Source organism: Pongo abelii, chromosome 9, assembly GCF_028885655.2.
Source record: "Pongo abelii isolate AG06213 chromosome 9, NHGRI_mPonAbe1-v2.0_pri, whole genome shotgun sequence".
NCBI classification, from domain to species: Eukaryota; Metazoa; Chordata; class Mammalia; order Primates; family Hominidae; genus Pongo; species Pongo abelii.
This window is the reverse complement of record NC_071994.2, coordinates 59,513,867-59,540,614: the sequence shown is the minus strand read 5'-3', so window position 1 is coordinate 59,540,614 and position 26,748 is coordinate 59,513,867. Positions and strand designations below refer to the sequence as shown.

The 26,748-nt window shown below is 48.4% G+C and overlaps 1 protein-coding gene across 1 annotated transcript; it reads right to left on the bottom strand.

Annotated features, from left to right (window-relative positions):
• Nucleotides 1-11,742: 11,742 nt before the first annotated feature.
• LOC112135553 (splicing factor 3A subunit 2-like) lies at nucleotides 11,743-26,188 on the bottom strand. The gene is made up of 5 exons (XM_054525484.1): nucleotides 25,951-26,188; nucleotides 16,241-16,387; nucleotides 16,005-16,048; nucleotides 12,540-12,887; nucleotides 11,743-12,179 (listed from the first exon to the last, which is right to left on the bottom strand). The coding sequence occupies exons 1-5, from the start codon at nucleotides 26,186-26,188 to the stop codon at nucleotides 11,910-11,912; spliced, it is 1,047 nt and encodes a 348-aa protein (XP_054381459.1). The 3' UTR covers nucleotides 11,743-11,909.
• Nucleotides 26,189-26,748: the final 560 nt, after the last annotated feature.

The following is a 26,748-nucleotide window of genomic DNA, read 5'->3' as shown; positions in this document are numbered from 1 at the left end:
AGAGGTGATCTGACCTAATGGCAAAAGGCCACTCTGAGCTCTGCCTGGCGCCAGGGTTCCAGGAAACAGGTCTGAAGCCATTCCCGTGCCAGCAGCAACTGCCAGCGCGCCTTTGCTCATAGATCAGCCATGAGGTCAACGGTTTGAGTGACTCACCTCGTGAAAATGAGGCGGCAGTGTTGGGCCTTACTGTTTCTCCGTAAGCATTTAAATTGATTTTTCCGCCTGGTTAAATTCCCCTGCTTTGTTTTTATACAGAGGCTTAGGATGAGGCTGGATAACAGGTCCAAAGATACTACCAGGTAAAACAGCCCTCCTGCCCCGTGTCATGCAAGATCCAGGCTCTGTGACCAATGAAACTGATGAATTGAAATCGCGGTCAGGTGTCAGTCATCCCAGGGACAGCCTTGCTGATAGTCACTGCCTGAGACAGCCCCACTAGTCAACTGGCAGTCCAGGGAAGCCATCACCAAGGTCCTAGGGACATTTCTAACCCCCTCCTAAATCACTATATTGAGTGAGGATCCCACCCACTGCCACGAATGTCAAGAAATCACATCTCTTCAGGCCCCCACAAACCATGGGATGCCTCCCTCTTGGAAAGAAACTTCAGGAGCTCCAGGAGTTTGATATGGGGAGAATCTCCAGAGAAGGATGGGAGGCCTCAGCTGCTACATACCTTAGAATTTACCTTGTGTAAAGTTTTTTCCTACTGCTGTCACCGGGTGTCACTCCCTCCACCCCTCATGGTGCTGCTCCCCAATTCAAACAGCCTTCCTGGCATAGGCAAACCATCTTGGTTTGGGTTGCCCAGAAGGCAGAACCTGAGACAAGGACTTGTTGAATGTTATCTACTTGGAAGGTGATCTGAGGACACAGATAGATAGGAATAGCAAGAGTGAGATAGGGAAGTAGGAAAATCTAAGATGAGGGTGCTTCCTTGGACTCATGTCTATAGGTGTAGGGGCTCAATTCTTCTGGAATCTCTGAAAAGTTTATAGAACGCCTCCAGCAGTGTGCACCTGACAGGTGATACCTGGAGTCTTTATCCACCATCTGCCCTTATTGGTTGAAAATTGTTTCTAGGGAAGTTAACTGCCTTGTGCCTCTAGGCAGCATTTGCAGGTTGTAAGCAAGCTTCTGTGTCATGGAAGAAACCTCAGATCAGAATCTGGAAAGACTCTGGCTCCTACTTGCGGTAGGACATTGAGACTGAGTCCAAGCTTGCACAGAACTGTCCACTACTGCTGTGGCTGAAATCAGGGGCAGGCCAGGGGCTTGTGGTGCAACACCAGAGGCTACACACACTCAACGGAACCTTCCTAAACAATTTTCTGAACTCTGAGAGCAAACAATAGGGAAATAAACTCAAAGGGAGCAAGAAACGGGAACCAATGTGGCTCAACCAAACTGGGGTATATGGTATTCCACACTTCTACCCAAAAGGCATTGAAGAAATGCCTACTGACTTTTGAATCCTATAAACTTGGGTTCAAATACTGGCTCTGCCACTTGGTAGGTTAGTAGCCTTAGACATGTCACCTGACTGCCCTAAGCCTCCATTTCCTCAAGTGTGTAATAGGGATTAAAATACTTACCTTACAAAATAATTGTCTGCAAAGCCCTTGGGACATAGTAGGTCCTTTCTCAGCAAATGATCACTCTTACTAAAGGGCAGGCACATTTTCACACCCTCAAAGACTCATGCCAGAAGCCAGCTCTGAGCTCCAGGATGCCCCTAAGGGAAGGTGGCCATTTTGCCTTCTCTAGTTAAGAGCTGCCTGGCATCTCAATACTTTTAAGACCAAGACCAGATAGCGATATGGCTCCCGCTGTCCTCGCCCTCAGAACTCTAACAGAACCATTTCTTGTCCTAGAGATTTGGCTCAAACCATTTAGGAGGTATAGGAGAAGTAGGTCTGAGTGAGATACAAAAAAATCCAGGCATTACAAAATGGAATGATGTGGAAAAGATCAGTCTTTGGAGAACTATCTTGACCTTCCCCTCAACAACTGAAGAACAAAATGAAACTTTTCCTCTATAAAGGTTTGTTTCATGGTCTGGGTTTCCATACTGCTGGGTGAAGCAAGCAGGACATGGTAAAAAGCAAACTCAGATTCCAGAGGAGAGTGTCTCCATGTGTCACAGCCAAACCATCTATGTTCTTGAATTGTACTAAAAAATGACAGTATCTATAAAAGATATTTTTAAAACTTATTTATCACCCTTATTTCAATTGTTTCCATATTTCCATTCTTGCTACTCTCCAAATTTCTCCTTTAAATGACCTGAAATTTGACTTATTTAATCTGGGTCAAAGGATCATGTGCATTAGTACAAAACCCTCCTTCCCCTGACCTCCTCTGCTTTGGGCATCTAGGGTTGAGCAGGAGCCTCCATATCTGATCCCATCATGCAGTCAATAGGTCTGCAGACAAACTTCTCCAGGAGGAGCCAGGAAAAGAGTCCTGCACTAGGAGGAGAGAGACCGGGGCTCTGCTGTGAACAAGCATGTGACCTTAGGCAGGTGCCTCACCAATCTAGGTTTCAGTTTTCTTTTCTTTAAGGTGAGGGGCTTAGACAGGAGGTGCTCTGAGAGTCTGCGCGTGTTATCCTTGCGGGCTTAAACAGAGGTCCCTGGACAGCCAGGATGTTCTGAGCCCCACCATGGCGTCCCTGGCCTGGCTAGGGGCTCCCGCAGGGCAGGATCACATTGCCCCAGATTCCAGGACTGGCTGCGGCACAGACCCAGGATCAGGTGACAGATCCATCCAGCCTGGACTGGCTCAATCCCTCCACTACAGCCGCAGCCCTGGGGGCTGGAAAACCAGAGCTAATGCAAGCCAGCTGGAGGCCGGGACAAGATTGATGAAGGATAGGGAGAGGATTTGGCCAGGGTTTTTTTCAGTGTGGGAGGGTGGTAGAGAATAATTAGTCCTGCCTGCTTCCCAGAGGCCCCCAAGCTGGGTAAACTTCATTAATTGGGAACCCCCAGTGGGGAATTCCTGCTCATGACCCAGAAAAGGAAGAGCTCTTTAGGAGTTAATTAGTAGTGAAAGTGCCAATCAGGGAAATGTTTAAACTATTAAATGTCTGAGCACCTGTTTACCTACAAACAACTGATACAGCAATTATCTGACCATCAAAGCAGGTCCTCTATGATAGTGATTACCAACCTCAGGAGAGCCTGAGAATCACCTAGGAACCTTGTTAAGCATCAATCTCCAATGCAGTGATCCTGATTGGTCAGCAGGAGTGAGAAGCATTGCTCTAAACTGTCCACTAGCCCAGGAGTTCTTGCCTCAATCTCAGTGGCTCCATGTATCAATAAGCAAGAAGTACTATTACCACTAGTCTTTCTATAATTCACTTAGCTTTACTATGCCCCAAGAACAATGCTAGGCCTTTAGCATTTATTGTCTTTTAAGCCTCATAGCAGCCACATGTGATAGGTGTTATTATCTCTTGTCTACAGAAAATGACGTAATTGAGCTCAATGAAGGGAAAAAACTCACTAGGTAAAATAAAGTTAGTAAGTGGCAGAGATTTTATTTGATCCTAGATATTTTGACTCCAGAGCCCAAATCTTCACTGCAATATTTTTAATGATCCCCAGTGTCTTTCCTGTCCTTTGAGTGATTAAGACAAGACTGCTATGCTTTTGAGGACAGTCATAGTGCTATTCAAGATATCCATAATACAGATGGGGAAACCAAGTCTCCAAAAGGGGACATTAATTGATTCAAAGAGTTCAGGCTCATGGCTCCCATGTTTGGGCCATTTTCTGTTAGACAAAACTATCCTGTGGAATTGTGAACTAAAAGGAAGAGGAGATGCTGGCCTCCAGTGCCAAATATCAATGTGTTGCACTGCTATTCAAGAAGCAGAGCAATTTAGTTAGGAGCATTGGGCTGTAATCATATCCATCCTACCAACCCCAAGTGTGACCTGAGACAAGGCACTCAACTTCTGCGGGTCTCAGTTACCCCATCTGTCAGATGGAAAGGCCACTGTCTAGTCTGCCTTCTGCCTTGTGAGTGGAGAGTGAATGAGAGAAGAGTGCCATCATGGTGGAAGGGATCGCTCCGACTGGTGTGGAACAGCTTTGACTTTAGGGGGCCTCTCATGCAACTACATGACAGCTTAGAGCTTGGCAAGATTTCCCTTTGGACCAGGGCCCCAGAGCCAATATTCTCCTTTCTGGGTTTCAGGAGGCTAAAGAAAACACTTCCTAATATTCTCCAGAAATCTGGCGAGATGGTTGACCAGTTGGCCCTCTAGGCCTTCTTCCTGTGGCACCTGGATTTGACTTTATTGACCAGATAGGCCTTGTAGCCCTACCCCTCAGACCAAGGGCAGCCTCCTCCAGAGCCACCCTTACCTAAGGGCACCATCTGGATGCCTGCCTAGTTCCCTTCCGGCCCTGATGGAGGCATGAGCCTCCCCCACCGCCTGCTCGCTGCTCACTCCTCGGCCGCCAGCCCAGCAGCTGTTGCCTCAGATCAGTGTGGACCATCTAATCCCCTCTCCAGAGCCCTGGCCCCCTCCTCAGGCAGTAAATTAAGGAGGATGTAAGAACAGAGGGCACCAGCGTCAGCAGAGCGGCATCCAAAACATCCTCCCCAACCCGCGCCTGAGTCACAGGGCCCTGAATTGGCCCCTCTCCTCCTGAAGCAGGGGAGGAGGAGGCCAGGACAACCAGGCCCGCGGGAAGAGGGAAGCAAGAACCCAGAGGAGGGAAGCAAGAACCCAGAGGAGGGAAAGGGCAGGGGGCTCGTAGAGAGGAACCAGGCCAAGCTCCTAGGGGTGTTCCAGCTCAATCACTTTCACTGTGACTCTGGGAGACCCAAAATCTCTACTCCAGAGTGACACAAGACAGGGGACCCAGATGTCAGTTTCTTATTACGCCCTGACTTCCAATCCCGTCTGTTTCACACGCCGCACCCACCCCAGACCGTTGTGTCTCTATTCCTGAAATGGGCAGAGAATAGTCAGCTGACAAGAGTCAGGAACACCTCACCCCAGGGCCAATCCCAAATCCCTGTGTTGAGGGGCTGGGGCAGCAGAGGCATCCTTGGCAGCTAGCCTCACCTCCTGCCCCTGAGAGCATGGTCTACAGGACTGGCTTAAAATCCTATGACTCGCTGAATTAAAAACACCATCTAACACTCCCTGTAGAGACGGTATGCTGGGACCCACACCAAGAGCTTTCCGATCTGACTCCGAACTATCAACAAACTGAAAATGGAGGAAGAGGGAGAAAGATGGCCAAATAACACTGGCATAGCATCCACAGGTATGACCCAGAAAGAAGGGCAATGCGGGGATGCTGCCCTGTTTTTCAGAGACGTCACCTGGAGAAGAGGCTGATGAATAATGTAGTGACAGAGATCGGAGTAGAATGATAAATCCCAGGGGCTTGAGATTTTAAGTCAGCACAGTCAATGCACCTTTCCAACTTCACCAAGATGTGGTAGGATAAGACTCGCCCCTCAGAAACAAAATAGAAATTTTCATGGGCACAAAGAGAATGAATTGGTTCAGGGGAAGGGAAACAATCCTATATGTCAAAAGCACCAAGGATTGTGTTTCAGGTTTGCTTTAAATACCATTTGTATGCTGATGACTGTCAAATGGTTATCCTCAGACCAGATCTCTCAATCAACTCCAAACTCATATCTATCGGCCTACGTGGTATCATCACTTGGATATCCAATAGACCTCTCAAATTTAACCTATCCAAAACTAAATTCCTGATCACCCACAAACCCACTATATATACAGCCTTTCCCACCTCAGCTTATGGGTAACTCCCTCATTCTTGTGGCTCAGGCAAAAACTTTGGCACTATGTCTTAATCTTTTCTTTGTCTCCCCTCTCTACTCCTAACACATCTACTCTGTCATGAGAGTCCATTAGCTCTGCTTTCAAATACTATATCGCAAAGCTGACTACTTCCTACTCCCACCCCTGTTACCGTGGTCAACCAAGCTATGGTTGTCTTGCAGCTGGGTTAGTGCAGTACAAACCCTCTCTACAAGCCCTCTTGCCTCTGCCCTTGCCCCAACCTCACACCCCCACCCCATCTATTCTCAGCACAGCAGCTAGAAGAATCCTTTTAAAAATCTAAGGATTCGTAACTCTTTGCTCAAAGTCTTCAAAGGCCCCCATTTCACTCAACCTAAAAGCCAAGGTCCTGGCAATGACTGCAAGGCTCTTCATGGTCTGGCTCTACTAACACTCGGACCTCGTCTCCTCTACTCTCCTCCTTGCTCTGCTCCAGGTGCACCAACCTCCTCACTGTGTCTCAAGTATGACAGACATGATCGTGCCTTAGGACCTCTGTTGTAACTTTTCTCTCTGCCAGGAACGTTCTTCTACCAGATATCTACCTTCCCAACTCCTCACTGTCTTCAAGTCTGCTCAAATCTCAGCAGGCCTTCCCTGACCACACTTTCACTGCAGTTGAACCTTCCCACCTTCTGGATCCTGAGCTCCTTTACCCTGGTTTTCTTTTTCTTTTTTTTAAATGGCATAACACCAACACTCTGCAAATATATAATTCACTGTTGTATTAACTTTATGCTTGTTGACCATTCTCCCACATAAAATATAAGCCTCATAGGATCTGTATGTTGTTCACTGCTGTGTCCTCAGGGCCAAGAACAGAACTTGGCCCATTCATGAATGAATGGAATCAATCAATCAAAGTTGTAAAGTGGAGAGGAATGTCCTCTAAAGCTCCCCTGGCCAGATCAAAGAGTGGAGTTTGAGATATTGAAACATGTCCTAGGGCTTGCCCAGAAATGTATTTTAAGAAGTGATGGGGTCTCCATCCATCTGGATGTCCTGCTACAAGGGACTTGTGGCTGAATATCAAACATATCTCAGACCTTGAGGCACCTTTAATACAACTATACTTGTTGCTGATCAAATGGAAACTAGCAAAACACCAGAAGCAACTTATTACCAATATTCGTCTGGTTCACTCCATGTCTGCTGCGCTGTTCATACCTTCATAACTGAGCAAACTGCCCTGGTTCTTGACTTAGCCCTGTGCCTCAACTTTAGATGTCTGTCCTCACACTTGTAGCAGTCCAGGTCTGCCTTATGAGAATGTCATTTATTGCCTTCCTTGGCCACTCAACTCAAATGGCTTATTTTTTTTTTAATCAACTTTTGCTCCATTTCCATTTTTACCACCTGGGTAAAAGAAGGCACCTAGATTAGTTTTCTATTGCTTTGTAACACACTACCGCAGATTTGGTGGCCTAAAATAATACCCCCAAAACATCAATTGTAATTAAGGAAATGCAAATCAAAACCATGATGTGATTCTACTTTATACCCACTGGCATAGTTCTAATAAAAAGGACAGATATAGCAAGTGTTGGTGTGCATGTATTCCCACTGTACACTCCTAGTGGGAGCTTAAACCAGTGACAGTGAAGTCACTTTGGAAAACAGTCTGACCCTTCCTCAAAAAGTTGGACATAGAGTTACCATATGACCCAGCAATTCCACTCCTGGGTATATACCCAAGGGAATTGAAAACGTGTGACTACTCAAAAGCTTCTCACAAATATTCATAGCAGCTTTATGCATAATAGCCAAAAAGTAGAAACAGCCCAAACCAAATGTCCATTAACTGGTGAATGGAGAAATATAATGTAGTATATCCATACAATGGAATGTTATTCAATCATAAAAAGAAATGAAGCACTGATCTACGCTACAACTTGGATGAACCTTGAAAACGTGCTAAGCAAAATAATTCAGACACAAAAAGCCACATATTGTATGATACCATTTATGTGAAATATCCAGAATAGGCAAATCCATAGAGACAGAAAGTAGATTAGTGATTTCTGGGGCTGGGGGAATGTAGAGTGATTACTTAATAAGTATGGGGTTTGTTTGGGGGCAGAGGCAATGAAAATGTTCTGGAATTATATAGAAATGATGATTGTACAATTTTATGGCTATACTTAAAAAACTACTGAATTGTCCACTTAAAAAATGCCCATTTATTAGCTCACATTTCTATAGGTCAGGAGTCTGGGAGGGCTTGGCTGAGTTCTAATTTCAAGGTCCCACAAGACTGAAATCAAGGTGTTGGGGGTGGGCATGAGACATATTGCAAGAATCTGCTTCCTAAGTCGTTCACTTTGTGGGCAGATTACTGTCCTTGTGGTCATAGGGCTGAGGTCCCTATTCCTCACTGGCTGGCTGTCTCTCAGCACTTTAAGACTACTGGCATTCCTTCTTATATGGCCCTCTCTTTTTCAAACCAGCAGCAGCATGTCAAGTCCTTCTTATGCTCAAAATCTCTCTGACTTCGCCTTCTGCCACCAGCCTAAGAGAGTTCTTTGCTGTTGGTGACTCAAGAGATTAGATTAGACTCCCTCAGATAATCTCCCCTCTCTAAGGTCAACTGTACCATACAACATAGCATTAGTACAGTCAGGGGAGTATCATATTTACAGGTTCCAGTGAGTGTGGAGTCTTGGAAGCCATTCCTAGAAATTCTGCCATTACAGTATCTGAGAATTATTTTGGGTAGACTTGCTGACAATTTGATCTCCCGGAAGGAGCAAGAATTCCCGAGCACCTGTTCCATCCACATGCTGGAGGTTCCATGAGTTACTCCTTTGTCTCCATGGTCCCCAGGCCAGTGCTGGTACATAATGTGTGCTTCAGTGAGTGCTCATTGAATGTTTGCTAACTGGTTCCTTCTCTGTGAGGGGTCATTCATTGTTTACCGGGAAGGCAGACCCATACAAAACCCAGGAAGCTCAGGAGGCTGAGAGCCATAAGAGGGAAGGTAAGCGCACGTGGTGTGAACACGTGGGAGGATGTGACATGGGGAATGGCTTCTTCTGACCAGTTAGATGAAGACAGGCTAGATGAAGACAGGTTCCTTCTGACTAGTTAGATAAAGAAAGTAGCCCAGTCATTTCTGAGCTTGTGCTCACCATAGGGGTTATCCATAGGTGTTATTCATAGGGGTTATCCATAGGGGTTATCCATAGGTGCTTACCATAGGGGTTATCCACATGAGATATATGCCAAGCATGTCCCCATTTTTGGAAGGCAAATCTCAAAAAGTGGGGGAAGGAGATAAATAGGCTCCTATGAGAAAATGTGCTATTCAAGGATAAAATAAGTTTAAATTTTAAATGCAAATGATTCCAAGAAAGAAGAAAAGTGTGGGACAAGCCAGGGGTAGGGGGGATAGTAGCCCGAGAGAACAATATAGACTTATATAAACTCTGCAGATTGTCCTCTGATGCTCGCATTCATTCTTTCAGCAAATATCTACTGAGTGCTAACCATCTACCGAGGGCACTGTGCTAGGCACAAGAACACATGGAGAAGCCAGGTGGGAAATGAGGTAGGCAGCCTCTACGATGGTCCCCAGTGATCCTCGCCTCCCATCACACTGTAATCACTTCCCTCTGATTATGAGTATCAGCAGAAGTAGTGGGTTGTCACTTCCACAATTAGGTTATAAATAGACGTGGCTCTGTTTAGAGTGCACGCTCTTGGTTCACTCACTCTAAGAGAAACCAGTTGCCATACTGGGAGTCGCCACATGGAGAAGCCCACATGGCAAGGAGCGTCAGCTCCAGCCAAAAGCCACGTGAATGAGCTAGACATGGATCCTCCCCTGGTGAAGACTTGAGATGACTGCAACCCCAGTCAACACCTTCACTGCAGCCTTGTGAGGGACCTGAGCCAGACTGCAGCTAAATTGCTCCTGGATTCCTGACCCATAGAAACTGTACAACTATAAATGTGTTGTTTTAAGCTGCTAAATGTAAGCAGCAATAGGTAACTAACATAGGAAAGATTATAAAAGAGATTATAATACTCTCTAATAGTTACAATAAAGAATATATAAAGACTACATACCAAATCAGAGACAGGACAAACACCTGAAGCTGAACCAAAGAGATGGCTTCAGAAAAGGGAGCAGGAAGGGAGAAGACCCCAGTGGAGTGACACTTACGAAATTACTAATGGCAGCAAAAAAGGATTTCCTGAGTTTTGTTCAGGGTAAGAAAAGGAAAAAAGAAGGCTTCTGTTGGGGCTGAGGGTGGTAGAGAAGCAGAACTCTCCAGCTTCATCTGCAGCTATTGTCTTCATAGGGTCCATGAGCCTCAAGCTGCTGCATTCCTTTCTCAAATGTGGCCAAGAATGGAATTAGGTTTGGTTGGAGCAGACCGAAGAAGGAGACGTGGAGAGAGATTGTCCTAGAGCTCAGAGCTCTGCCAAGTACATTTTTCTCTTTAGGCCCGAGAAATCCCACTTTGAGTCCTGGGAACACGTGAGGTGAAATGGAAGTTGCTGGTGACCTTTCAGGTCTGGGGGATGGGAGGTGGCAGACATTGCCTTCATTTCCAGAAAGAATAAGGTGGATCCCAAGACACACAGATCAGGGTGCTGATGTTGATCTGGGGAGAGGGTTTAGAACAGATTCCAAAGGGATGATGTGTGAGCTCCAGGACCCAGCCCAGAGTTCTCTAAACAACTTAGGGCTACCCTTACCTGTTTTCTTGGCTTTTAAACAGCAAAGAATGAACAATCATTATCAAGATAAAGGTAAGGCTGTGAAAATGGCATGTCCTGATTTCATCTGGGCAATTGATACAGCCTTCATAAGTGGAAGAAAAATACAATCAGGATTGTTTGTAATCATTTGAATAGTTATGGCCAGAGATGACTAAAGGAACATTATCAAGGTATTCCCAGGAGACCCTCAGTCCCTCCTGGACACTACTACTAACAGTTAACATGTATTGTGAATTTCCACGGTACTGATAACTGTTCTAAGCACTTTCCATGGATCTTCTCATTTGAGTCTCAAAATCCTATGAGATATAATCAGCTCCATTTGACAGATCAGGAACATTAGGTGCAGAAAGTTTAAGTAACTTGACAAGGTTACACATTAGGATATCACAGAGCCAGGACAGGCATCCAGTGATCCAGACTTAATGCCTTTGCTTTAACCATGTGGTCCTATTGCCACAGAGATGGCAATGCCAATATTCTCCACCTGGAGAGAAGCAACTTGGCTCAGCCTGCATGAGTATGAAGCAGGCTCAGATGCAGGGTGCGCATGCATGCAGCCCTATATTAGCGTGTGACTATGTGTGCAGTGTGAATGTGCATATGCATGATATGTGCGTGCTGTGTGCTCTGAGCCAGGATGTTGCTGGGAAAAGCTGAAGGGAGAGGAGTGGGGCACTGAGAACAGTGCCCAGGGTGTTGGGAAGCAGCAAGAAGTTGGTCAGTGGGTCAGGCAGCCGGTCACCCGAGCAAAGAGGGTGACAGGTGGGCAGGGCTGTCCGGGGGGGACTAGCCGGCTCCCACCTGCTGGGGCTGTCCATCAGCACTAATACTGGCAGTGCCTGAGGCCAGGACCCCCAGCAGGCCAGCCTCAGAGACACACCCTTCTAGGAGACATCCTACCCAAGGTGGCAGAGACACCAAGTCCTGGCCCAGACCTAAGCAACCAGGTTCCACCCTGTTCCCTCTTACCCACCCTACGCCAGCGGCTAAAAGCTGCCTTGGCTAGCTCAGACCCTGAGAGCTAAGGGATGGGAAGGGTTCCGGTGGGGACACATGGCCAGTGGCTGTTCTTCCATATTCATCTGTCTTTAACATTCAGATGAATGGAAGTACATGACCTTGCCAGTGTTTTGGGGTAGGAAAGGCAAGAGGGTCCTCAGAAGTCATCTAAATCATGCCTTTTTATTTTTCAGGTAAGTAAAACCGTGGTTCAAAGAGGCCCTGGGACCACCTGCTAAGATCCTGGGATTCATCAGGGGTCTGGTAAGAGCTAGAAGATTCGAGCTGAAGTTTGGCTGCCTGGAGGGGAAGGGAGTCTTGCCTGGGTATGTCAGCAGGCGGAGGCTGTGAATAAGTGTGGTGGGGGAGGAGATGAAATTTGGGGCTTCACAAATCCAGGTAGGGAGGGGGCCAAAGTAGGGCCAGCTGAGCAGGGCACAACCCGCAAGTGAGAGGCATGGAGAGTGAGGGAGCTGGAGCCCAAGTCATGATCTAGTGGAGGGGCAGGCACAGAGCTGGCAGGTGGTGGCACCAGGGCAGGGCTGGGCGCTGCAGGTCCAGCGTTGGAGAGTCTGAGATGGGGCTTGTGACTCCAGAGGGCCTGAGGACAGAGATGGAGGCCGGTGGGCAAAGCGTGGAGGATCTGGGGCGGGGCCGTGGGGGTGCTGGGGAGAGACGGGGGTGCGAGCACAAGGTCAGTGGGCGGGGAGGGACTGGAGAGCGCTGGGCAGGGCGAGGAGGTGGGAGCCGCGCTGGAGCGTGGGGAGGGGCCCCGCAGTGGGCGCGCGGCCTCAGGGAGGGGCCGGGGCCGGGGCCGGGGCCGGGGCCGGGGCCGGGGCCGGGGCCGGGCCGGGCCGGGGCTGCGGTGAGGGGAGGCGCGTGGCCGGCCGCCCCCAGCTGTGGCGTCGTTCAGGCCCGGCTTAGCGGTGCCGGGGCGAGGGATTAGGGGCAGTGGCCGCACCTGGCGGGGCGGCCGCAGGGCTAATGCTGTGTGACCGCAGCGGCCCCGCCCGACAACTGGCTTCATCCCGCCCTGGAGGTCTGTGGGCTCGTTAGCCCCGCCGGCGTGTGCGCGGGATGCGGCTGCGGGCGGCGAGTGCACGTGTGCCGCGGGGGGCCCTGCGGCTGGCGCTGACGGCCACCGGCTGCGCCTGGCTCCAGGGGGTCCCAGGAGTGAGGCTGCCCCAGGAGCAGTGGGGGCGGGGAACACTTGATTGTGTGCCCTGTGAGCTCTTGTCACTGTGTGATGGTGTGGTCCCGGGGGTCTGACTGGGGGTGCCTCTCTGATATGACAATCCCTGTTACCACCCTATGTGGACCGTGTGTCACTGTCCAGGACCTTAGCCCATATTCGGAGTATCTCTGTAACCAGACTGTCTATGGGACACCTCCATATTCTGAGTGTGTTTAGGGGTATTGGGAAGAGCTTCCACCTTCCTTGGGACCTGCTGCTCAAGTTCCTTCTGCAGACACACCTCTGGGGCACAAGACTCCCCACAAGCTCCTTCCCAGCAGCAATGTCTCAGCCATCCATCCTGCAGGGCCTCAGACCTCTGGTGCTGAGATGCAGACAGTGCCTAAGTTCTGGCACCTGGATTCCTGCCCTCCTTAAACTCAGGCCTGCTCCCTAAGCCCATCCTCATCCCAGGCCTAGCTCAGGGCCCCCAGACATGCTTTAACATGTCCCCTTTCCTACCAAAATAATTGGATCTGAATAAAATTTGTGTTAGAACTGAGAAGTTTTATCTAACCTTATAGATGAGCCCCCAGGCCTTTGCACCTGCTGTTCCCTCTGCCTGGAAGGACACTCACTTCCCTTTTCCTAGAGCTCAGGAGCCACCTCCACTGGGAAGCCTTCCCTGCAGCAACCCACTCCACACCATCCTTCCTTTTCCTTGCAGAACCTTGGATCACATCTGCTCTGGCTATTCTGATGTCATCTGCATCTCCTGGAGACAGTTGCTGCATGAGAACAAAGGCAGGGCCCAGACGAGGTCTGGAGGGATAAGCGGCAGGGATCTGGGCACGGAGCTGAGGCACTGGGCAAGCAGAGCCATTGCCCTTGCCCCTACCATGAACCCCTACAGAGATGCTGCTAGAACTCTGTAGATGTTGCTTTCTAAGGGGTAGGAGGGTCTGGCTGCCTCTGCCCCTACTCACTCCCCCATAGACACACAGGCCTTCTCTCCATCCAGGGAGCACATAGCTGCCAAGAGCAGCCCTGCCCCCACACCAGGCTCCCCAGCAGTGAGGAGCTGGGCTGGGCTGTCCTCACCCGCCCTCTTGGCCTCACCCTGGCCCTTCCCTGGCCCTGCCTGGGGATGCCAGGACCCATAGCAGGTGCCTGGACAGGCTTGGGGATAGAGAGGGGCTGGGCACAGAAGGCCAGCCTTTGGCCAAGAACAGAACTCATAGAGAAACAAGTTCCAGAATCCTCTTCATCCTCCTTTTCCCCACCCACTCTTTAGTTTTGTTAATAAATACAGCTACCATTTACTAAGCACTTATTGTCTTCCTTTGCACAGTATTTGACACTGTATGTGCATTGTCTGTTTAATCCTAAATCAATCCTGAAACGTAGATATTACCATCCTCATCTTTCTGATGAGGCAATAGAAATTCAGAGAGGCTATATCCCTTGTCCAAGGTCACCTGACTGGTCAGTGGCAGAGCCAAGATTCACACCCCACATCTTTCCAATGCCCTTGTCCTCCAGTGCTGACCTCAGGTGTTGCTCTCCTCACCCTAGGTGGTGACTCTCTGTTATACCTCTGCCTCCCACATTAGCATGGGAGCTGTGGGATAGCAAGGACTGTCCTGTCCTCTCAATGAAGGAATTCCCAATGAAGGAATGAAAGAATGCTGGCGGAATATTAACTTGACTGTTAGAGGGCACAGCAGGATAGTTACACACGTGGGCTCAGGAGCCCAAGTGCTGGGGTTCAAATCTCAGCTCTTACTTGCTCTGTGACCTTAGTACACTAATATTTCTGTCTCAGTTTCCTCATCTATAAAATGGGCATGATAATAATATGCTGGTATTGAGGAGACTGACTTAGGAAAAGTTCCTGTCCTATAGTAAGTAGTGCATGTGTTAGATATGACTCTTAGTATCTCCCACTAGATTAGAATGGGCCCACTCTCTGCTTGTATCCCCCGCACTTAGCACACAGCTTGCCTGTAGTAGGTCCTTCCCTTCCTCATCTATAAAATATGACTAAAAATATCCACCTGGCAAGATTAAGGGGATGTATGTAAAGTGCCTGGCACAGAGCAGAAGTTGGCATCAGTAGTAGCACCAGTTGGGGGTGGGCTGTTGGTAGGATAATGGGGTGGGGGTAGAACCAGGTTGGGCTCTCCTGAATGCCCCGTTTTGGGATCCTGAGGCAGAGTCTGCACCCAATGTCCTCCTCTTGCCCATGTACCATTCGGGTCCTGGTACAGAGGACACACAAATCCTCACTCAGACGGTGACCTCTCCACCACGTGGAGAAACCCCCATGCCAGTGGGTACCCTGGGACTAAAGTGCCTCATCTCACCTCTTCTAGATCTTCCCCCAAGGGACTGGAAGCTTAGTGCTTTGAGAAGGGAGTCAGATGGACAGGGAGGCACCCAGGAGATCATCCCGAGCCAAACTTATTTAGGAGCGGAATCCTGTCTTCAGATAAATTCTTAGGTGAAACCCTGATACATAAAGCAGACAGATGGGCCATTTTATTGCCATAAATTAATTTATAAGTTCACATGGATTACTATTATTTCTTATAAAGTATGCTCTACTCACCAGCTACAAAAGACCCTGGCATGTAGTAGGCACTCATGAAAGAATTGTTGAATGAATGGTCAATCGGTGGAGGAAAAAATGAGGCTATTTTGATTAATACAAATCTGTGAAATAAGGGGATACGTATGTATGATGGTTGAAGGATACTTCTGGCCCAAAATTCGAATCCAACATTAATGGAATCCCTATAGCACTTCTGAATGGCCCAGGACTCCAGAGAACACAGTTTGAAAATGACAAGTTCTCCTTTTAGTGGATGAGGACACTGAGGCCAGAGGGTCAGAGGCAGAGCCGGGCTAGAAGCCAGGCCTCCCAGTTTCCTCTGCAAGGGCTCAGGCCCTCCTCAGCCCCTCCATACGTTGCATTCTAGGGCTCTGGGGTGGGGTTCTTCCTGTCCCTTTCACCCTGGCTGGGACGGCCTGTGTGCCGGGGGCTGCCATCCCGCTCAGGCATTTCCCACCAGCCTCTGCCCCAAGTCTAAGCCAGGCAGGAGCCAGGTTCCTCCCACTGACTCCAGGATGGGCTCTGTTCCTAATATCTGTCATCCAGGCAAGGAAGGCCCATGGCCCAAGACCCCTCTTGGAACCATGAGGCCCCAAGTGGCAGATATCCCCAGTGAGTGCCAGATTAGTAGAACCTACTTGGTGGGTGAGGAGCAGGGGGAATGAGCACAGCCACTGAGGGTCTGCCCAGGGGGAACACCCAGAAACGCCCCAGAACAGGGGCCCCACAGCAGTTGGGGGCATTTATGGGCCTTCCTATAAACTTCTGAGAGGGTAACTTTATCCTGCTTCTTTCGGCCAAGTATCCTCCTCCAGCAGCTGGTCACAAAGCTGGTTAATCTCCCAGAGTGCTCAGCTTAAAACCCGTGACTCACAGCACAGCCAGTGTGGAGGAGGGGGTGGCCGCCTCCAATACGTGGCGCCCAGAGTCAGCTGTTCTGGGGCCTTCTCTGGTTTCTCCAACTGAGTCTTGAGGTTTGGGGCCTTGTCTTCCTTCCTGGAGTCCTGCTTCTCACTGACCCCTACATACAAGTCATGAGAGGTCAGGGCCCTGAGAGGAGGGCCAGTTCCAGGCCTTGGCTTTGGCCAAGCCCTCAGGCTATCCCAGAAATGACCAGAAGGGCTTGGCCTTCCAGAGAAGGGGAAGGTTTCAAATGTAACTCTGGGAGGGGTTGGTCCTGAAATTGGGGTCCCTGCCTCACCTGCCCAGACCTGGAAAAATTCCCTTCAGCCATGACCCTCTCATGGCGGATCTTCATTCCCTGTCAGCATGTGACATGAAACCTGTGTAGGGTGGCTGAAGTGAGCTAGCAAAAAGTAACACAAATGACAAGGGACCTCTGACTTGAGATCAGCAGAATAAACACAAGTCGAGTCAGGCAGAAATGGTGGAGTAGTGTTTTGGCCTTGGAGAGACATGGGTTCAAGTCCCAACTCTGCCACCTACTAGCTGAATAGCTTCCCTGAGCCTCTGTTTCCTCCTCTGTAAAACTGGGATAGTAATAGTACTTACCTTGGCGAGCTAATGTGAGAATCAAAACCTATTTTCCTGCTTAGTAGGTGGGAGGTATTAATATTATTGTTGTTATCGTCATCATCCTATTGCTTAAAAAGCAGGAGAATCCATTTTCATTTGTCAGGGGACTTATGTTTGTATAGTGGGAGGGAAGCTAATGGTCTGAAAGGATTTCAGTGACACCTCTCACTTGGCAGGAAATCTATTCTGATGAATATGACTCTATAAATGATAAGGGAGTATCTGCCAGCCAGTGGCATCATGCTCGTTATGGTTGAAGACCTAACCCAAGAAACAGTTATAGCAGATACACAACGGAGGCTCCCACTGGTACCTCTACTGAGCAAAGCACAAATCGTGTGCTAACCCTTGCTCCTGTGGTGCCAGTGATTCTCAATATCTTCTACTCCATCTGAAAAGTCCCATACACATCCAAAGATTCCTGTGTGTAAGGAGGAATGAACCACTTTATAAGTTCCTGTTATGGGCCAGGCACTATATTAAACACATATATTTGACCATATCTAACCCTTGCAGCACCCCTCAGGATGGGTATACTATTATCTCCATGTGGTGGACCAATTACATTAATGAACCTAGTTCTTCACTCCTCCTCATATTCATACCCTTTGCCTTATGATTTTGCAGCTCTTCATATCAGGAGGCATATTGTGTATTTCTCCATGTCTCAGTTCTGAGTTCAGCCATGTAACTTGTTTTGACCCATGAGATATTAACGTATATGAATCAGGCAGAGGTTTGGGAAATGTGCTTATGTTTCTGCTTGCACTTTTGCACCACTACCATTACCATGAAAACACGCCTAGGCTAGCCTGCTAGAGGTGAGGCCTGTGGAGCACAGCTGAGTCGCCCAGTTCCTCAGCCAAGACCAGCCTGAGCCAGTCAAGTACAGCATGTGAGTGAGCCCAGCAGAGCCTAGGAAAACAGCCCAATCTAAATAGCCAACTGCAGACTCAGAAACTAAAGGCTTATTGTTTGAAGCCACTGGATTTTGGAGCGTGGTTTATTACACATAATTATCATGGTAATAGATAACAGATACATGCCATTAAAAAAAAGACTTTATTTTTCAGAGCAGTCTCAGGTTCACAGTAAAATTGAGCAGAGAGCACAGAGAGTTCCCATATACCCCTCCACCTACACATGCACAGCCTCCCCCACTGGTCCCCCACTGGTCAACATCCTGCACCAGAGTGGAACATTTGTTATAATGAACAAACCAACATTGATGAAACTACATATCATCATCACCCAGAGTACACAATTTACATTAGGGTTTACTCTTTGTGATGTACATTCTATGGGCTTTGACAAAGGGATAATGACGTGTATCCACCATTACAGTATCATACAAAATAGTTTTGCTGCCCTAAAAATTGTCTGCACTCTGCTTATTCAACCCTCCATCCCCTCAACCCCTAGTAACCACTGATCTTTTTCCTGTCTCCATAGTTTGGCCTTTTCCAGAATGTCCTATAGTTGGACTCATGCAGCACGTGGCCTTCATCTTCATTTAGGACAAAAGAGAGGGAGATGGAAGGAGGGGCAGCAGGGCAAACTTTTTCACCTCTTCCTCTCTTCCTTGGGCACGGGCTATAAAATTACGGCAGCTATAAGTATTGTAGAAGCTTGTGTGTGTGAGACCCGGGCTTAACTATTGGGAATTCACAGAGGCTGATGGGTGTTAGACCTCTCCAACATTCAGTAGGTAGGTCTGATCATTGAGTTTTGGACAGGTGAGACCTAACAGTAGCTGCTGGGTTTGTTTGGTTATTTATTTATTTATTTATTTATTTATTTATTGAGAGAGAGAGAGAGGCAGAGAGAGAGTCTTACTATGTCACCCAGGCTGGAGTGCAGTGGCACTATCACAGCTCACTGCAGCCTCAACCCAGGCTCAAGCCATCTTCCCACTTCAGCCTCCCAAGTAGATGAGTCTACAGGTGCTTACTACCACTCCCAGCTAATATTTTTATTTTTAGTAAAGATAGGGTCTCACTATGTTGCCAGGCTGTTCTCAAACTCAAGACCCAGGCTCAGGACCAGGTTGGTCTCAAACTCAAGCTGGATCACCTCAAGCAATCCTCCCCCCTTGGCTTCCTGAAATGCTGGAATTCCAGGTGTGAGCCACAATGCCCAGCCAGTAGCTGCTGACTGAGTACTCACTATGTTCCTAGTTCTGTGCTTTGGATACACTTTTCCTGCATTCTCCTACTTCATAGCCACAACAGCACTTTTTAAATTTATTTTATTTCATTTTATTTTATATTATTTTATTTTAGTTTAGTTTATTTTTTGACACAGGGACTTGCTCTGTCACCCAGGCTGGAGGGCAGTGGCACGATCACAGCTCACTGCAGCCTCGACCTCCTGGGCTGAAGTGATCCTCCCACCTTTCAGCCTCCCAAGTGGGACTACAGGCACATGCCCCCATGGCCAGCTAATTTTTTTGTATTTTTTGTAGAGGCGGGGTTTCACCACATTATGCAGGCTGGTCTCGAACTCCTGGGCTCAAGAGATTCACTCGCCTCGGCCTACCGAAGTACTGGGATTACAAGCATAAGCCACCACGCCCGGTCACACAACAGCACTTTTTAAAGTGTAAATTAATATTTCCACCTTTCATATGTGGAAATGGAGGCTCAGAGAGATTGAGGGACTTGTCGAAGTCACATAGTCAGTGGCAGTGTCATGAGTACACCGTAGGCAGTGTGACACCACAGCCCACTTGACTCCCACCGCTTCCCTGCAAAGGGCACTCACTTCTCATCTTCCCTAAAGGTTACCCCAGAACCTCTACTTCCTCCTCAGAGACATGACATCTGTCTCCCTAGGAGACAGCCCCCCAACCTCTTGGCCTTATCTGCAAAATGGGAAGAGCATTTCTTATTTACCTAGCAGCAGCCAGCTTAGTATAACAAATATTTCTTGCCTCCTTTTTTGTGTTCACATAATTTCCTGGGCATATCCCAGCCACCTCACTTACCACATACAATATACATCTTACTACCTAGGGCCCATGTCATTGCCAGACCCATAGCAGGTAGGCATATCAGTAGGATACAGATTAGATGACCGTGATTACAAAAAGACCTAAAAATTTCAGTTTATTCTTTGCTTACATAAAATTCCAGGTAGGTGGTTAAAGACTTATGTGGCAGCTTAACAATACTGGACACCCAGCTTCTCTTTCTTTCTCATTGCTCTGCAGATCTTCAATCTGCAACTTCCATCACATGATCTAAGGTGGTATATTAGTTTCCCACTGCTGCTCAAACAAATTGCTACAAACTTATTGGCTTAAAGCAATTCAGATTTATCATCTTACAGTTCCAGAGGTCAGAAGTCTGAACTGATCCTCAGGGGGCTAAGATCAAAGTTGGCAGAGCAGTGCTCCTTCTGAAGGCTCTAGAGGAGAATTCATTCCTTGCCTTTTCTGGCTTCTAGAAGCTACCTGCATTCCTTGGCTCATGGCCGCATCACTCCAACCTCTGCTTCCACAGCTACATTTTCCTCTCTGACTCTGACTTACCTGCCTCCTTCTTCCCCTTAAAAGGAAAGGGACACTTTCCTGTCTTTGGGAAGTGAATGTGAAAGACTACATCTGGGAAATGTAGTCTTCTGCTAGATGGCCGTTTGTTATGGACTAAATTGTGTCCTCACCTGGAAATTCATAGGTTGAAGCCGTAATCCCCAATGTGAGTGTATCTGGAGATAGGGCCTTTAAGGAGGTTATTAAAGTTAATTGAAATCATAAAAGTGGGGCCCTAATCCAATATGACAGGCGTCCTAATAAGAACAGAGACAACCAGGGATGTGCATGCACAGAGAAAAGGTCATGTGAGTACACAGTGAGAAGGTGGCTGTCTGCAAGCCATGGAGAGAGGCTTCAGGAGAAATAACCTTGCTAGCACCTGGACCTTGGTCTTCCAGACTCCATAACTGTGAGAAAATATATTTCTAGATTGAAGCCACCCAGTCTGTAGTATTTTCTTATGGGCTGCCCAAGCTGACTGATATACCATGTTTCCAAGTAAAAATTATATCATTATGTTAAAAAAGTGAGGTATGGATATTGGGGGACAACTTGCTGTCTCTGTTGTGTCTCTAGCCAAACAAATGAATGAGTGATGCACACTACATGTGGAGAAATTACAGCCTAGGATGGAGGACTGACCAGAAAATAGTGTTAATCTAATATGGAAACTGTCATGTTAGAAGCAATAATGATAACAACAATTATGGAGCCATTTACTGTTTTTGCTGTTTTACATTCTTTACTTATGTTTATGTATTTCGTTCATATAATACATCCTCACAGATGGGGAAACTGAGACATGAGGACAGAGAGAGGACACTGAATCAGCCTGGAAGCCAGAGATCTGGGGCCAGGCTATTAGAAAATCTTCCTTATTGAGAGATTCTGAACTGAATCTTCAAGAACAAGTGACAGGGTAGGCCATGAAAGGAGAGAGGAAATTCCTGGAAGAAGGAATTGGCAAGAGCAGAATTTTGGCCACATAAGTCATCCTGTTAGAGGAACCCATATTACTTCCCAGGGAACAATGAGCCATGTGGCCAGAAGATAAGTAGAGATGCACCCTGAAAGGCCTTGAATGCTATGCCAGGACACTAGGACTTTATTCTGGAGGCAATGGGGAGCTGTGAAAGGGTTATGCAAGGGGGACACTGCTAGATTTCTATTGTAGAGTCATCAGTCCAGGGGCAGTGTTGGGACCAACTTAAAGGAGACTGAGAGTCAAGGCAGAGGCACCAGCTATGAGGTTGCTACAATAGTGGAGATGAAGGCTGTCAGGGGCCACCCTACAACAGGGTAATTGGAGCAGAGAGATGAAGATGACTTCAAGAGATATTTAAGAGATGAAATCAGTAAGACAGTGGCCGATTAAATGAAGGTACAAGGGAGAAGAGGTGGGAGATGATGCCTAGGTCCTTACATTGGGTGACAAAGGAGGTAGTGGTGCTATTGAATGAGACAGAAAAATTTCCTGAGGACAGGCTGGATTCCAGGGGAAGGTAGTGAGCACATTTGGGGACATGAATTAGGGGAGCTTGTGAGATATTCAGGTGGAGGTGTGAAATAGACAGTTGGATACATGAGTCTGAGACTTGCAGGTGAGGGGCTGCTGGGGAAATGGATGTGGATGAATTTGTCTGTGTTCAGGTGGTGGGTATGTCTTGGAAATGAATAATGACTCCACAGAGAGTAAAGAAAGTATGGCCAAAGGTCAGAACCTGGAGGGAGCATCATCACTTCAGTGGCAGATGGAACAAGAGAAGACTGGGAAGTAGGCTTTAAAAGAATGGTCAGTGGTCAGAGCAGAACCAGAGAGGATGTTGTCTTGGAAACCAAGGGAATAGAACATTTTGAGCAAGAGGACATAGTCATTGGTGACTTTAAAGGGTGTCCTATAAGGCAAGGAGGGAGAAATGTCCCCTCAGCAATAATAAGGTTGTTGGTGGCTGTTTTGGTGAATAGGTGTCTCATCCACTTCCCTGTCTTTGGGAAGTGAATGTGAAAGCAGGAGAAGAGGAGGAGGAGCCAGCGAATGAAGACGCTCTAGAAACTTGATTGAAGATACCTAGGCATTATGCACCCCTGGGAGAAGAACACATCTCCTACAGAGCAGTCTTACCCAAACAAATCAAATCTTCATCTGACCAAGCCTCTATCCAACCAACAATTTACAGAAAATACAGAGAACAGGTGAACCTGTTAAAACACACCATAGGGGCCGGGCACACACCTGTAATCCCAGCACTTTGGGAGGCTGAAGCGGGCGGATCACGAGGTCAGGAGATCGAGACCATCCTTGCTAACATGGTGAAACCCCGTCTCTACTAAAAACTACAAAAAAAATTAGCCAGGCGTGGTGGGGGGCACCTGTAGTCCCAGCTACTCAGGAGGCTGAGGCAGGAGAATGGCGTGAACCCGGGAGGCAGAGCTTGCAGTGAGCCGAGATCGCGCCACTGCACTGCAGCCTGGGTGACAGAGCCAGACTCTGTCTCAAAAAAAAAACACACAAAAAAACACCATAGGGATGTAATCTGAAAATCCCAGACTATAACAAACTGCGGAACAAGCAACCCAGTTTCCCAGTTTTTTAAAAATAAATAAATTGCAAGGGGAAAAAAGATATGGAGGGAAACTTATATGTAAAAAGACAGATCAACCAATCACAATTGCAGTGCAGACCCTATTTGGATCCTGATTCAAACAAACAAACAAAATTTACGAGACAAATGGAAATCTGCCTGGATATTTGCTGGCATAAGGAATTACTATTAATCTTTCTAGTATGCTAATGATACTGTGCTTATGTTTTAAAAAGAAGTCCCTATGTTTTAGACATACATAATCAAATATATACAAATGAAATTACGAGATGTCTGAAATTTGCTTAGGATATTGTGCCTATGTTTTAAAAGGAAGTCTTTATGTTTTAGACATACATAATCAAATATATACAAATGAAATTATGGGATGTCTGAAATTTGCTTCAAAATCATACAAGGGGAAGAAGTAAGCAGGGCATTGACAGGTCGGGTTTGGACATGGACTAATGGTTATTGGAAGTGGTAATGGGGTTCATAGTATTATTGTGTCTATTTCTGTCTATGTTCAAAATCATTCATAAGAAAGAGTGGAAAAGCTTTGGCTTGGAATGGAAGAAAAGGCAGGGAAAGACCTGAAAGGATGGGGAGCAGCAAGGCCCCAAGACCAGATGTTTCTTTCTCCCCATGTTCTCCCCACCTCCCTGCCTCTCCCAAGTTCCTGGGACAAGCCCACTCCAAGCTCCCATCCCATGATAGTTAAGGAGGAACAGAGACCCAAGACCCCTGAGTCAAATGCGCCAGAGGTCAGAGGTCAGGGCAGAAACAGCCACCACTTGATCACGGAGAAACCAAATCAGCTCCAGCCCCTGGGGTCCTGTGTCTGCCTTTGTCCACCATTGGTGGGGATGTCCCTGCTTCAAAGGCATGAGGTGGCGGAAGTTCATCCTTGTTCCTTCAGAGATTCCTGGGCATAAAGAGGCCTGAAGAAGCACATTCCCCTGTTTCCAAGATCTGGGATTCAGAGTTAACCAGATATGTAGAAGGAAGAGATAAGCGTTTCTGTCCCAGAACCTCCTTATTTAAGCATAAGTGAACCCTGGGCAAGTGGCTTACCCTCTCTGGGCCTCAGGTTCCAACACCATGCAATGAGGATAAATGCCACTGGTGTTGGGGCAGGGCGGGGACACTAGCTGCTGAAATGTGAACTCTGCTGGACCTCAGCCTTCTCTGGGGATGCCTTAGCAAACAACTGCCTCCTTGGGCCTCCCCCAGCCCCTAGCCCTGGCCCTGCCTGCACCAGCCTGTCTGCATCTGTCATCGGCCTGCTCTGCTCCCCTTTGGCCAGGCTTTGTTTGGGGGTGGCTGGCAGGCTAGCCCGTGTGCATGGTGGAGGCAGTGATGCCTGCTGCTGCAGGCAACACTTCACAGGCTGCATCATCACCCACACTTCCAGCTGCCCCCAACCCCACCATGACCCCCAGTTCCAAGAGGTCCAGAGTCCAGAATAACCAGGCCAGGCTCCCAAGTTCCTCATCCCCACCCCACCCACTGCTTGCCCATAACTTCCATCCAAAGAGAGATCAAGCAAAGCAAGAATAATTTCCAAGCTCCTACTGTGCACCCTGAGACAGGCATGATGCAAGCACTGTGTATACCTTGACAACTGAACCCTTACATCCTCCTCCGTAGGTCTAGAACCAGTCACACTTGACAGCTGGGAAAAATGAGACACGGAGAGGGGAAGTGACTTACCCAAGGTAAGTAACGAGCAGACACAGCATTTGAATCCAGGTGTATTAGACTCCTAAGTCCAGTGGAGACGCATGAGGAACATAGCCCCAGCACTCGTAGTCCAGTCTCCATGTTGGGCAAGCTCAGCACCATATTCTCCTAGGCCAAGTTCAGATGGACCTAGGCAAGTTGTGCTCCGTCTTTGGGAGAAGCAAAAGACTATGATATTCATGGTCCCCCAGTGCTCCTTTGTGGGGACCCCCAAGTTAACTGCTTTCCAGTCTGGGGAACAGGCTTCTGATCTCGTGCAGGGCCCTCGCCTCACACAGCTTCTGCTTCACCCCAGAGCTGACCTGTGCGGTGTGCGCAGCCTATGTAGGCCACGTGGATGGAGTCAGAGGATGGGCAGCTGCCCTCCTGCCCAGAGAAGGGAGGCCCAAGAGGGAGGCTGAGAAGACACAGAGAAGAAGGGACTCTGCAAGACCTCATCATTCCTGAGTGTGTATGGAGTCAGGCATCCAATGCCTCCATCCTACATGTGAAGAAAGTGGGACCCAGGAGGGGACAGAGCTGAGAGAGGGTCACGCAGCAGGGTGCAGCACAGCGAGGTGAAAACCCTGGTCTTCTGGCTCTGGTCCGGGCTCTCTCCACTGTATGTAGTCTCTGGCCTCTTACTGCAGTCCTCTACCCCTGCCATGACCTGTTGTCTTGCCTGGGAAACTGGTGGCTTCACCTCAGACAGAGCCCACTCACACCTCGGGGGGTCTGAAGCAACAGGTCCTAAATGATTCAAGGAACCCTGGATCCAGTGTTAGCCACCTGAGGAACATCTCAGTAGATGCAGTAGATGTTGTCATGCCTCCGGCCCTTCGCCCATGCTGTTGTCTAAGCCCAGAAAGCCTTTCCCTACAGCAGCCCCCCGACCCACTTTGGGCACTCCTATTCATCCTTCAGTAACCAAGAAGAAGGATAGCAATATTTCCTCCTTGGGGAACTCTTCTTGGGTGTCCACAAGAGAGTTCATTGTTCCCTCTTGGTGCTCCCGCAGGGTGTTTTGATTATTCATTTATGGATTGCTTTTTCCCCAGTAGACAGCTCTTTGAGGCTGGGGACGCTGTCTGAAACATCCTTACATCTTGCTGCACCTAGCCTAGGGCCTGGAAACAGGGCGGGCATCTGGGGAATGCTTGAGGAGTTGGGGGAGGTTAGGCCTGTTGAGGCGCATGGGCCATGAATCACCTTCCCAAGCCAGGGGGAAAGCAGCAATCCAGGAGAGCTTCACGGAGGTGGCAGGATGGGATGTAGGATGGAGGCAAACCACAGACTCGCAGGCGGCGAGGACATCAGTCATGAGACCCTCTGCCCTCTGTTCTTCTGCCAGGAAACCCCTGTCCTGGGTGCTATTGGCCAGGGATGAGCAGATTTTGGAGGGGGGAATCAGGCTTCTCCAAGGCGTCCGGTCTCCACTCAGAGGCATGTGGCTGGGGCAGCTGCTTGGGGGCTGCAGCTGGTGTCTGTCCCAGAGCCCAACGGCTGTGTGTGCCTTAATCCCAGTCCTTGGTGCCCCCCAGGCTGGCAGGTGGACTGATGAGGCAGAAAGGAGGCAACAGGAGATGGGTGGAGAGCCAAGCCCCCTCTCCAGGTCCCCAAAGCCGCCCTCTGGATCTTGCTACATGTGCCACCCCATCACCAGGTCCTCATCACCAGCTATCCCCTCAGCCCTGAGCTGCTCCTCCCTCAGCCCTTAGAGGGAGGTCTGACCTCCTTGAGGTAGGAAGATTCAGCTTAAAAAGTTCAAACTGGAAAACACAAAGAAGAGATGGATGTCACGGCATCTATGCCCCTTAGCGTCTTCTTTCTGGATGGGGCTGGGGATGTTTAGGCACATAGGTGGAGACAAGCATTCACACTGGGACTGAGTTGTGGACGTATCTGACTTAGAATATGAGCAGGTGGGACGCATCTGTGGTGTGCACATGGCATGTGAAGTGTGTTTGTTCTGTAGGTGAGGGGTGCACAGCATGGGAGGTATACACA